At 46.6% G+C, this 11269-nt stretch overlaps 1 protein-coding gene across 1 annotated transcript in view; it reads right to left on the reverse strand.

The window, feature by feature from the left end:
- Positions 1-10755, reverse strand: part of MYL1 (myosin light chain 1) — a 28750-nt gene extending 17995 nt beyond the window's left edge. Inside the window, exon 1 of the mRNA XM_038766664.1 lies at positions 10516-10755. Coding sequence (XP_038622592.1) covers positions 10516-10641 — 126 coding nt within the window. The 5' untranslated portion in view covers positions 10642-10755. The remainder of the gene's footprint in view (positions 1-10515) is intronic.
- Positions 10756-11269: the final 514 nt, after the last annotated feature.

Genomic DNA, 11269 nt, shown 5'->3' on the forward strand with positions numbered 1-11269 from the left:
ATACTTCGCTCTGCTGCCCAGATTATCTTTGTACAGAAACGCTCTGGGCATGTCACTCCGCTCCTCAAAAATCTCCGGTGGTTGCCTATCAACCTTCGACTCAAGCAAAAACTCCTCACTCTCGTCTTCAAGGCTGTCCATCACCTCAACCCCTCCTAACTCATCTCCCTTCTCTCTTTCTACAGCCCAGCCCCCACACTCCGCTCCTCTGCCGCTAACCTCCTCACTGTGCCTCGTTTTTGTCTGTCCCATCGTCGACCCCTGGCCCATGTCCTATCTCTGGCCTGGAATGTCCTCCCTCCACACATCCACCAAACTAGCAATCTTCCTCCCTTCAAAGCCCTACTGAGAACTCACCTCCTCCAGGAGGCCTTCCCAGACTGAGTCCCCCCTTTTTCCTCTCCTCTCCTTCCCTCCCCATCACCCCTCCTCCCTCCCTCTGCCCTTCCCCCTTCACTTCCCCACAGCACTTGTGTATATTTGTACATATTTATTACTCTTATTAATGATGTGTATATAGCTATAATTCTATTTATTCTGTTGGTATTAACACCTGTCTACTTGTTTTGTTTTGTTGTCCGTCTCCCCCTTCTAGACTGTAAGCCTGCTGTTGGGTGGGGACCGCCTCTATATGTTGCCAATTTGTACATCCCAAGTGCTTAGTACAGTGCTCTGCACACAGTAAATGCTCAATAAATATGATTGAATGAATTAATAAATGAATACACAATAATCAGGTTGAACCCAGCCCCTGTCCCTCACAGGGCTCACACTCTTAATCCCCATTTTACAGATGAGGGAACTGAGGCACAGAGAAGTTAAGTGACTTGCCCAAGGTCACATAGAAGACAAGTGGCGGAGCTGGGATTAGAACCAATGACCTTCTGATTCTCAGGCCCCTGCTCTATCCACTAGGCCATGCTGTTTACTACTACTACTACTACTATTACTAATAGTAATAATAATAAAATAATCATCAGAAGAACTTCCAGCAAAGGAGTTTAGATTTCCTGACACGTTGCATTCTATAAAGGAAAGACTTCACTCCTGAAAATCACTCTATCACTTTGCCCGCTCCTATCCTACTTTGCTGCTTTCCTTCTACAATCCAGCACACTCACTTCACTCTTCTAATGCCAACCTACTCAATGAACCTCTATCTCCTCTCTCTTGCCACTGACCCCTCATCCACGTCCTGCTGCTGCCCTGAAACTCCCTCCTCCTTTACATGTAGAAGCAGCATGGCATAATGGATACAGCACAGACCTGGAAAGCGGAAGATCAAGGGTTCTAGACTCGGCTCTGCCACTTGTCTGCTGTGTGACCTTGGGCAAGTCATTTCTCTGGGCCTCGGTTTACCTCATCTGTAAAATGGGAATTGAGACTGTGAGCCCCACCTGGGAGAGGGACTGTGTCCAACCTGATTTGCTTGTATCCTCGCCAGTGTTTAGTACAGTGACTCACACAATGTAAGCACTTAACAAATACCATTTCTTTTACTTTATCCCATAGACCCTGACTCTCTCTACCTTTGAAGCTCTATTCAAATCACATTTCCTCTAAGAGGCCGTCCCCAACTAATCCCTCATTTCATCTACTCCCTCTCCCTTCTGCATCACTCTTGCACTTGGATTTGTACCCTTTATTCACCCCACCCTGAGCTCCACAGGACTTATGCACATGTCCATAAATTATTTAAATGTCTGTCTCCTCTCCTTCATGGGCAGGGAACAGGGCTACCAAATTGGTTATAATGTACTCTCCCAAGGGCTCAGTACAGTGCTCTGTACATAGCAAGATTGATTGATTGATAAAGGTCTAAGAGAAACCAAGAACAGGGAAACTATGGAATCAAAGGGACTTCCCAGGAGTCAGATTTAGAGAGCAGCAGTCTATGCCAACATGAGAGATTTAGAGTTGGGCTGAACCAACTTATCTTCAGGAGGCTCAGCTAGAGGAGTGGATTTCCTTGGGCTCCTGGTCAGGGGAGAACTAAGGCTGAGCCTGGAAGACCTTAAGCAGGGAGTTTGAGGCTATGACTGTGGCTCATTGGATGGAAGAGTAACTGGGTTGGGAGGAGAAGTTTCCTCCATAAAAATGAATTTTTGCCATTGAAATCTGTTTTTCTAATATTTGGATTTATTTGGGCAATAGTTTAGATGCCTGTTGTCCCACTGCACTCTACCACTATAGTGGTTTCCGGGACTTGGGGTTTTAGATCAGGGGAATGTGTGCAGGGTGGGAAGATGTTGGCACCTGTGACTCCCCATCGAGTTAGTTGTCTGGGAGTTCTAGACTGGCAAAGCCCTAGGAACTACCACCCAAAACTGCCTGCTCTGCTCTGCTCCAGTGATAGTTGGGACTCAAAAATCAATGGCAAAACTCCCATTCTGCTACCCTTCACACTCTGCAGGTAGGAGTGGGGGGAACAATGACAACATTTTTTCTTCCCTGGCCCAGATCCATATCCCTTATAAGGGTGAGCTCATTTCCTCAACATTTATTCCTGTCCCCTGGGTCCATTTTAGATTAGAGAAGGTGCCAAGCTCTGTGGCAGATGAAATCTGAAACCCAGGTTGGAGTTTTATAGCTATGACTGGAAAAGGGGCAGGAAAATATTGTGTTTTATCAGCAGACTAAATGGAACCCTTTGTAATTGTCCATGAATCAGGCAGACTTTAATCCTGCACAGTTGCAGAACAGTCTATGAATGACCCTGGCCAGAGGTCTTCTCTCTTTGCTGAAATGCTCCTGCAGAGAGTCCATCTGTTTGAGTAATAGTAATGGCATTTGTTAAGTGCTTATTATGTGCAAAGCACTGTTCTAAGTGCTGAGGAGGATACAAGATGATCAGGTTGTCCCTCGGGGGACTCACAATCTTAATCCCCATTTTACAGATGATATAACTGAGGCACAGAGAAGTTAAGTGACTTGCCCAAAGTCACAAAGCTGACAAGTGGTGGAGCCGGGATTAGAACCCATGACTTCTGATTCCCAAGCCCGTGCACTTTCCACTGTGCCATGGTAGGGGTCAAAGACCTCCCTTCCTCAGAGATCACTGAGCCAGGCAGCACCTCGTAACCAAGTCTGGTTTGGATTTGTTGCAAGAGAGAGCATTTTTTTAGCAGCATTTGTCAGCACTTAATAAACATTACTATTACTACTATACTACTACAACTACCCAGTGTTCGGCCCACAGTCATTGCTTAATCAATACTATTCCTACTACAAGGAGCTCACAGACTAAGGGGGAAGAAAACCAGCTTTTCCTCTTGGTGACTGAAGTTCAGGATTTTAACTCTCCCGAAGTCGGGCCCAACATTTTTGGCATTTCCAAAGGGTGATGGTGCCATTAGTGTTTTTACGACCCAAATATGGAAGGGTGAAAGCTGAATGGTTGGTCTGATTTGGTGGGGGCTTGTGCTGGTTGGTGGGCTGGGCTTTTCACTCTTTTGAAAGTGCTCTCTGGGGCCTCGGGGAGAAGGGCAGACTTGCCCTTCCTAGGGTCCTTGGCCCATATGTCTCTCCAAATTTACCCCTGGGGGAGATGGGCCCACCCTGACAGCCAATGGGAGATGGTGTGGCCTCAACCTACAGCCATTAGGCCCCCAAGTCACCAGAGGGTTGTCCCTGCTGTGGGGCTGCCAGCAAGTGATTCCCCTTGCCAAGGCCCTGGTCTTGCTTGTCCTTTTAGAGCTGAGGACAATAATAATGATGATGGTATTTGTTAAGCACTTACTGTGTGCAAAGCACTGTTCTAAGCACTGGGGGGGGGATACAAGGTGATCAGGTTGTCCAACATGGGGCTCACGGTTTAATCCCCATTTTACAGATGAGGTAACTGAGGCACAGAGAAGTTAAGTGACTTGCCCAAAGTCACACAGCTGACAAGCAGCGGAGCCGGGATTAGAACCCATGACCTCTGACTCCCAAGCCCGTGCTCTTTCCACTGAGCCAAACTCAGAGTACGTCTAGGCAGACCTGCTGCACTCAACACGGGGGGGATTCTCCTCTTTCCCCAGGGAGCATAAATCGGGGGCATGACTGAACCTCTCTGTTCTAACCATTTGTCTTTATTGTCTTTCCTCCATTATTTTTCCCTAACCAGAGTGGGTTCAGGCCCAACTTAAAATGGGAGGGGTGGGCTTTGGGAAATGACTTGGACAGCCCTTGCCAAGTTCTTTGTTCCAGAGAAAGCCGGGCTTCTAAGGCCCTCGTGGGACAGGGATTGGGTTCTATCTGCTGATCTCGTAACTGCCCCAGTGCTCAGTACTGTGCTTGGCACATAATAAGCCCTTTACAAATCGCACATCTCAGAATTCCTTTTCTTGGGAAGCAAGAATGGAACCCTCCACTTTAAAATGACTGAAAATCCTTTTCCTCCTAATTCTACTCCTCAGGCTGGATAGGTCCCCTTGCCCACCAGCTCTCTTAGGTGATCTCTATTGTAGCAGTCAGAGGCACAGACCACTATTCAGGGAAGCCCACTGACTTCACCTCCCCCAGCTCCTAGCCTGGTTCTTGCCCCATCTAGGGCAGTTCCAGGTGCCCTCCACTAAAGCAGACCTAAAGCAAATCTGCCTTAGAATAGAAATGGACTTCCCAGTTCAGACCCAAAAACAAAGCCAACAGGGTCTCCCTCCGGTCACCAGGACCCAAAACATCCCTCTCCCAAACACCCACTCCCAAACAGAGTGGACCCATCATGCCCCACCCCAGGCTACTCTATATTTCCTCAGACAGCACTGGACCGCACGGCCTCATTGACTATGCCACCGTGCCACCTGGCCTGCCTGTCTTTACTTGGGAAGCATGGAGGTGCTGAAGCTCTACAATGGATTCCTGCCCTCGTGGCTGCATTGAAGTTGGTAACCCTGCCCGCCACAAGGTCCCTCGCCTCTGCGAGCTTCGTAGATCCAGTCAGCGTTCTTTCTGCCAGTGCATCTCATGGGGTTATCTCTCTCGTAATGGCACTTGCATGTCTGTCAGAGATGACCTGGTTGAGTGGTAAACAGAACAAGTGTTACAAGGGCGGTGCTACTAAGAGCCATGGAAACCACATCCTTCTGTTTGGAGGAAGATACGCTGAAAGCATGCATCATGCAAATGGTTTACTTACCAGTCGGTGGTCTTTTCACCTGTCAGGTGCCCAGATACAGCGCTCATCTACGCCTCCCGTGGCTCTTCTCCACGGAGTTGCCAGGCAGTTGTTTTAGTGGTTGGGATTGTTTAATGGAACCAAAGGGGCTGGGCCTGTCAGTGGTCGTCTCAAGCCCGGTCCAGCCACTGATTGGAACCGGTCGCGGGAGAGCAAACAGAAAACATGCAACATTTCCGGCAACCAAACCTCAGCGCTTTTGTAGAGGGACTCGGAACCCAGGGCAAGGAAGGAGAGAAAACAAAAATAACCTGTGCTCTGGCCCCCATGTTTGAAGTATCATATTCCCCACCTTTGGGGCCAGCTCCAGAACCGAGGATGGCTGCGGGACTCAAAGACATTTTGCAAATGGAAGGTGCATGATGAGGGCTCATGCTCAGTGCTATAGCTGTCAGCAATCCTGAAAGGACTAACTCAGAGTCCAAAGGACTAGCCGCTTTTCATTGATTGGGAGTCCCAGGAGGCAAAAGGGAATTGGATTTGTGGTCTGATATCTGGCCTTTTTGGCCTGAAATGTCTTCAGGACTGCTGCTCGATAATGAGGCCAAACCCTGGTAATAGTTTCCGAGGTCCAGGCAATAGTTCGAGGGTAAAAGAGCCTGATGGACTGGCGGGGGAGGGCCTCTTGCTTGCCTCTGACACATTAGGGCACTACATATGCGGGTATGTTCTGAATTTCATGGTTCCTGGAAGGACAGTTGAAGCTTCTCTCTTCTGGAATGTTGGAGGAGGAAGCTTTGCTTTTTCCTTTGATCTCTGGGCCCCACTCACTCCTTCCAAGGGCACTTTCTCTTTGTAAATAAGAGATAATTGAAACAGGATGAGGAGTCCGGGCATCAGTCAACAGACTTTAACTCGGGAGCCATTTCACACCAGACCCAATTAGCCCCGATTCCTTCTGAGATCAGAATCGACATTGTTAATGGGATGCACCTGCAGTAGCTTTCTCTGCTTCTAAAGAAGAAAACCAGGCTGCAGAGTTCTTGGATGAAATGGTATATATATTCTTCTTCCCCTTCCTATTTAGACTGAGCCCTTGTGTGGGAAAGGGACTATGCTCACCTCCTCCAAGAGGACTTCCCAGACTAAGCCCCCCTTCTCCTCTGCTCACCCTCCCCTCCCCATCACCCCAAATCACTCTCTTTTCTCTACCCTCTCCCTGCCCCACAGCACTTGTGTCTACATGTACATATTTATAATTATAATTATATTGTTTTTATTAATGCTGTATATATATATATATATATATATATATATATATAATTCATTTCATTTATAATGATGCTACTGATGCCTGTTTACTTGTTTTGATGTCTGTCTCCCCCCTTCTAGACTGTGAGCCTGTTGTGAGCAGGGATTGTCTCTGTTGCTGAATTGTACTTCCCAAGTGCTTAGTACAGTGCTCTGCATTCAGTAAGCGCTCAATAACTATGAATGAATGAATCAATGAACCTGCTTTTCTTGTGTCTACCCTAATGCTTAGTACAATACTTGGCATCTTTTAAGCACTTAACAATTGTCACCATTATTATTAATCTGCTTTTTTCCTTTTTGGTCATAGGCGAGGGATCTGGGGTGAGAGCTAAGGGGCAAGAGAGCATTTCGAGAGATGATTTCTGCTGATTTTCAAGAACTAGAAGCAATCGAGTTCCAATCTGAATATTAGTTAGGCTGTGGACTTCAACTTGCGGATTCTGGAGAGTTTATTAAATAGCAGTGCCTGGCTGTTTCCTGAAGCCATTGACGTAGACAACTTCGGTGTTTTAGTTTCCCCTTCTTTTCCCAACCTTAAAGAAAGAAAATGAGTGACTCCTTTTAGAGGGACAGAGGATAAAAAGGGAAAGAGGGACAGAAGAGAACTAAGAGAGAGCTCTTCATTCTCTTCATGGAATCTAGAAACAGATCAATTAATCAGAGGTATTTATTAAGCATTTATTTGGTGCAGAACACTGCACTAAGTGCTTGAGAGACTAGAATAGAGTATATGGACACAAGCCCTATCCTCAAGGAACTTAAAATGAAGTAGAGGGGACAGACAGGAAAATCAATTCCAGGTAGAGAAAGCAATAGAGTATAAGGACATGCATGAAAGTGCCGTGGGGTTGTGGCAAAGTGCTTAGAGCCTAACCACTGACCATATACATATCCTAACAGGGTTCTTGCATCCCAGGAGTGGGAATGTCATGGATAGCTAGTCAACCCTTCCTTGGCTCTAACAGTCTGCTGCCCTCACTATTAATGCTTGGGCCCACGCTCAGCCCATACTAAGCATAAGTCTCACAGCATTCTGGAACTTGTAGTATGAATGCCTCCAGAAGGTTGGGGACTTTAACTCCACTCTCTCGCACAGTTGCCGAGAGAAGGAGAAGGTGTGTAAGATTAGGGCAAGTGTCCCAATACCCAGGTTTCAACCAATCAATCAATGGTATTTACTGAGGGTTTACTATGTAGAGCACTGTACTAAGCATTTGGGAGAGTACAGTACAATACATTACAATCCAATAGTGTTGGTAGACACCATCTCTGCCCATAAGGAGCTTACAATAGAGTCGGGGAGACAGGCATTAAAATGCATTACATATAGGAGAATGGCAAAGTGTAAGGATATGGACATAAGGCTGTGGAGCTGAGGGAGGGTTGAGTATGAGGTGCTGCCATACATATCAAGGCTGCTATCATATTCTTCTGATTAGTTTAATTATTAATAGCACTCCAAGTGAAACCATCAGCTTTGGACTGGCCTATTTAAACGGTATTTGTTAAGCACTTATAATGTGCTTAACACTGTATTACTAAGTGCTGGGGAAGAGTCAAGCTAATCAGGTTGGATACAGTCCATTGTCCCACGTGGGGCTTGCGGTGTTAATCCCCATTTTACAGATGAGGTAACTGAGGCACAGAGATATTAAGGGACTCACCCCAGGTCACCCAGCAGATACTTGGGTGAGCTGGGATTAGATCCCAGGTCCTCTGACTCCTAGCCCATGCTCTTTCCTCTAGGCTATGCTGCTTCTATCTAATGATAGTACTAGGTAGACTTGTTATAGATTGTTTTAGACCTGGGACTTCAGAGTGCATCTGAAGACATGTTACTAGGAAGAGCAGTGTCACTGGAAGTTGTATTTCCTCCAAGTGAACTGGGCCAAGGGACAAGTCATTTCGTAGATGGTCCAGCCTGCATTATCTCCATAAATAGATATTTATAAAGTCCCTTTAGTGTCTGGCCTAATGGAAAGAGTATGGGACCGGGGATCTAGATATCTGACTTCTCATCCCAGCTCTGCCACTGGTCTGCCGTGGGACCTTGGGCGTGTCTCCTTTGGGGCTCATCTGTTAGCTCATCTGTAAAATGGGTATAAACTTGAGCCCCCGTGGTTTGGGGACTGTGTCCAATTGGATAAGGAACTGTGTCCAATCGGATAACTTCGTATTTACAATCCTCTTGACTTTAAGGTCCTCAAAAGCAGGGAACACATCGACCAACTCAATGCTTGGCATATAGTATGCATTTTATTAAATACCATTGATTACCCAGTGATTTGCCCAGAGTAGGTGCTTAACAAATGCCTTGATTATTATTAATTATTGATTGATCCAGCTTTTGGATCAGCTACTTTTACCCCAGTGCTTAGCACATAGTAAGCACTCGATAAATTCATTCATTCATTCATTCAATCGTATTTATTGAGCGCTTACTGTGTGCAGAGCACTGTACTAAGCGCTTGGGAAGTACAAGTTGGCAACATCTAGAGACGGTCCCTACCCAACAGTGGGCTCACAGTCTAGAAGGGGGTGACAGAGAACAAAACAAAACATATTAACAAAATAAAATAAATAGAATAGTAAATATGTACAAATAAAATAAATAAAGTAATAAATACGTGCAAACATATATACATATATACAGGTGCTGTGGGGAGGGGATGGAGGTAAAGGGGGGGAGGGATGGGAGGAGGATTATTGACTGGATTTTTATTCATTATTATAACTGATCCAGCTTTACCAGACCTGGTGCAGTTGTGATTGCCCTCCAGCTCCAGCTCAAACCTCAATATGAGGCTAAAGGGGTATCGGAGGGTTGAAGTTCAAACTGGACATTCATTTCTTTGTCCCATCTCAGCCATTACAGGTCACTGAATTAAATTTTGACACCCGAATACCAAAACATGAAAGACTGATGAGGTGAATGTTCTCAACCTTGGCCAGGATGGGAACAAGTGAAATTTTAGTTAACCTCAGGTAGGAGAGACTTCATCATCATCATCATCAATCGTATTTATTGAGCGCTTACTATGTGCAGAGCACTGTACTAAGCACTTGGGAAGTACAAATTGGCAACATATAGAGACGGTCCCTACCCAACAGTGGGCTCACAGTCTAAAAGGGAGACTTGCCTCAATTGAGACTCCTTACTAACTCCTTCAACCTTGAGCTTTACCATATAAGGCAGAGTCCTGAGATGGGGAGTCTCAGACTGGGAATCTGACCTATCGGAGTGCCGAGAAGGCAGAGGCGCCGTCTGGCAGAGAGGAAGGCAATTTTTTGGCTTGCTCTCCTTTGCCTAATTCCGAGCCCCTCCAGATCAGCTGGGACTTCAGGTCCAGCAAAGAGTGGACACTAATTCATTCATCTCTTCCATCCAGCATGCAAAAATCCAAAGACACATATTAATCAGGAGGGTGCAAAGCCTGCTTGAAATTCTCTTCTTGTTCGTTAGTTTCATATATCAGAAGTGGGCAAATTTGGAGCAAAATCCATAAGTAGGAATACTGTTAAAGTCACTGAAACACTTGCGCCTATCATTTTCTACATCAGGCTAATTTAGATAGGGTCGAATTCCATCGCATCCAGCTCGTGAGAATCATGGCCTGAATTGCACAGATCTTCTCTTATGGAGAAGACACAAAGCAGCTGCACAACGCAGACATTCGGAAACACCACCCGTCAGCTGCTCTCGGACCCCGGAAAAAAGTCAGACATGAAACTCTCATGGGAGTGATTGCCTTTTCCTCCGGTCCTGCCAATGGGACCAGGTTTCCCTGCCCCTTTAAAGAGCAAACTGGCATTCACTTGGAAGACGTCTGACGCCTCGGATTGAGAGCTCAGGGTGAGAGGACCTGACTCTTGATCCTGTTCGGCGACAGCAGGTTTCCTTTCCGTAGAGGTGTTTACAGAGGGTCAGCAAGGAGGCCCCCAGAGTGGGACCGTTCACGGAGAAGAAGGTCGACCACCCTACTCTCCGACCCTGCCCCCTATGTCCCTCCTCTCCCCCCTTCCATGCCCACGAAGGCTAGTGCAAATTTCACAAGTTGCTTATTGGCTAAGTTTTTCAGTGACCAAACAATTCATCCATTTACCTTGATGGAAGAAAGGTCAATTTTCTCTTCCTTAGGCTTGGGAGGAGGAGCCGGGGCCGGGGCCGGGGCCGGGGCTGGGGCCGCGGCTGGTGTAGCAGCCTTCTTTAAGTCCTTCTTTGGTGCCATTTGGTTTAAAAGCTTTGGTTGAAAAAGGAGACGGAAACAAGGGCAACACCAACCCAACTGGTCAGAGAGGTCCTTGCGGGAAGAGGAGGAGGAGGAGGAGGAGGAGGAGGAAGAGGTAGAGGAGAAAGAGGAGGAGAAGGAGGAATGACTGTCAGGCTGATCACCCTGTGCCTTGAATGTAGCCCCAGAGTGAGAGATGGTATAAGGGCAAATATATATATTTCACTTCCTGCTGAAGAGAATCTTGTCCCATGCAGCTGGATTGGACAGTTTGCTAGCCCAGGGGGGCGTCATTTGGCCTCAGGCTATAAATGGAATCTACTGGGGTCAGGGCTTCACCAAATTGTTTTTAACTGCTCCTTGCCATCTTTTTCTAGAGGCAAAGGAGGAAGAAATTAGGCAAAGCCAGCTTCAGCTCTCCTGCTGACTGTCAAAAGCAGATTGACGGATCCTTTTTCTTGGTAGAATGTCAGTTCTGCTTAACTTGTAAATCTTTTTTCTTCAGTGTCACTGCCAGGGGGTTTGGTTTCATTCTGGAATTTTGACTTTCAAGGTTGGGAATATTACCGGCTTCCATCCTACCGCTTTGCTTCAGCTCCTCCCTCCTCTCCATCCCTTGCAAGAAAGT

This window comes from Tachyglossus aculeatus, chromosome 25, assembly GCF_015852505.1.
Source record: "Tachyglossus aculeatus isolate mTacAcu1 chromosome 25, mTacAcu1.pri, whole genome shotgun sequence".
NCBI classification, from domain to species: domain Eukaryota; kingdom Metazoa; phylum Chordata; class Mammalia; order Monotremata; family Tachyglossidae; genus Tachyglossus; species Tachyglossus aculeatus.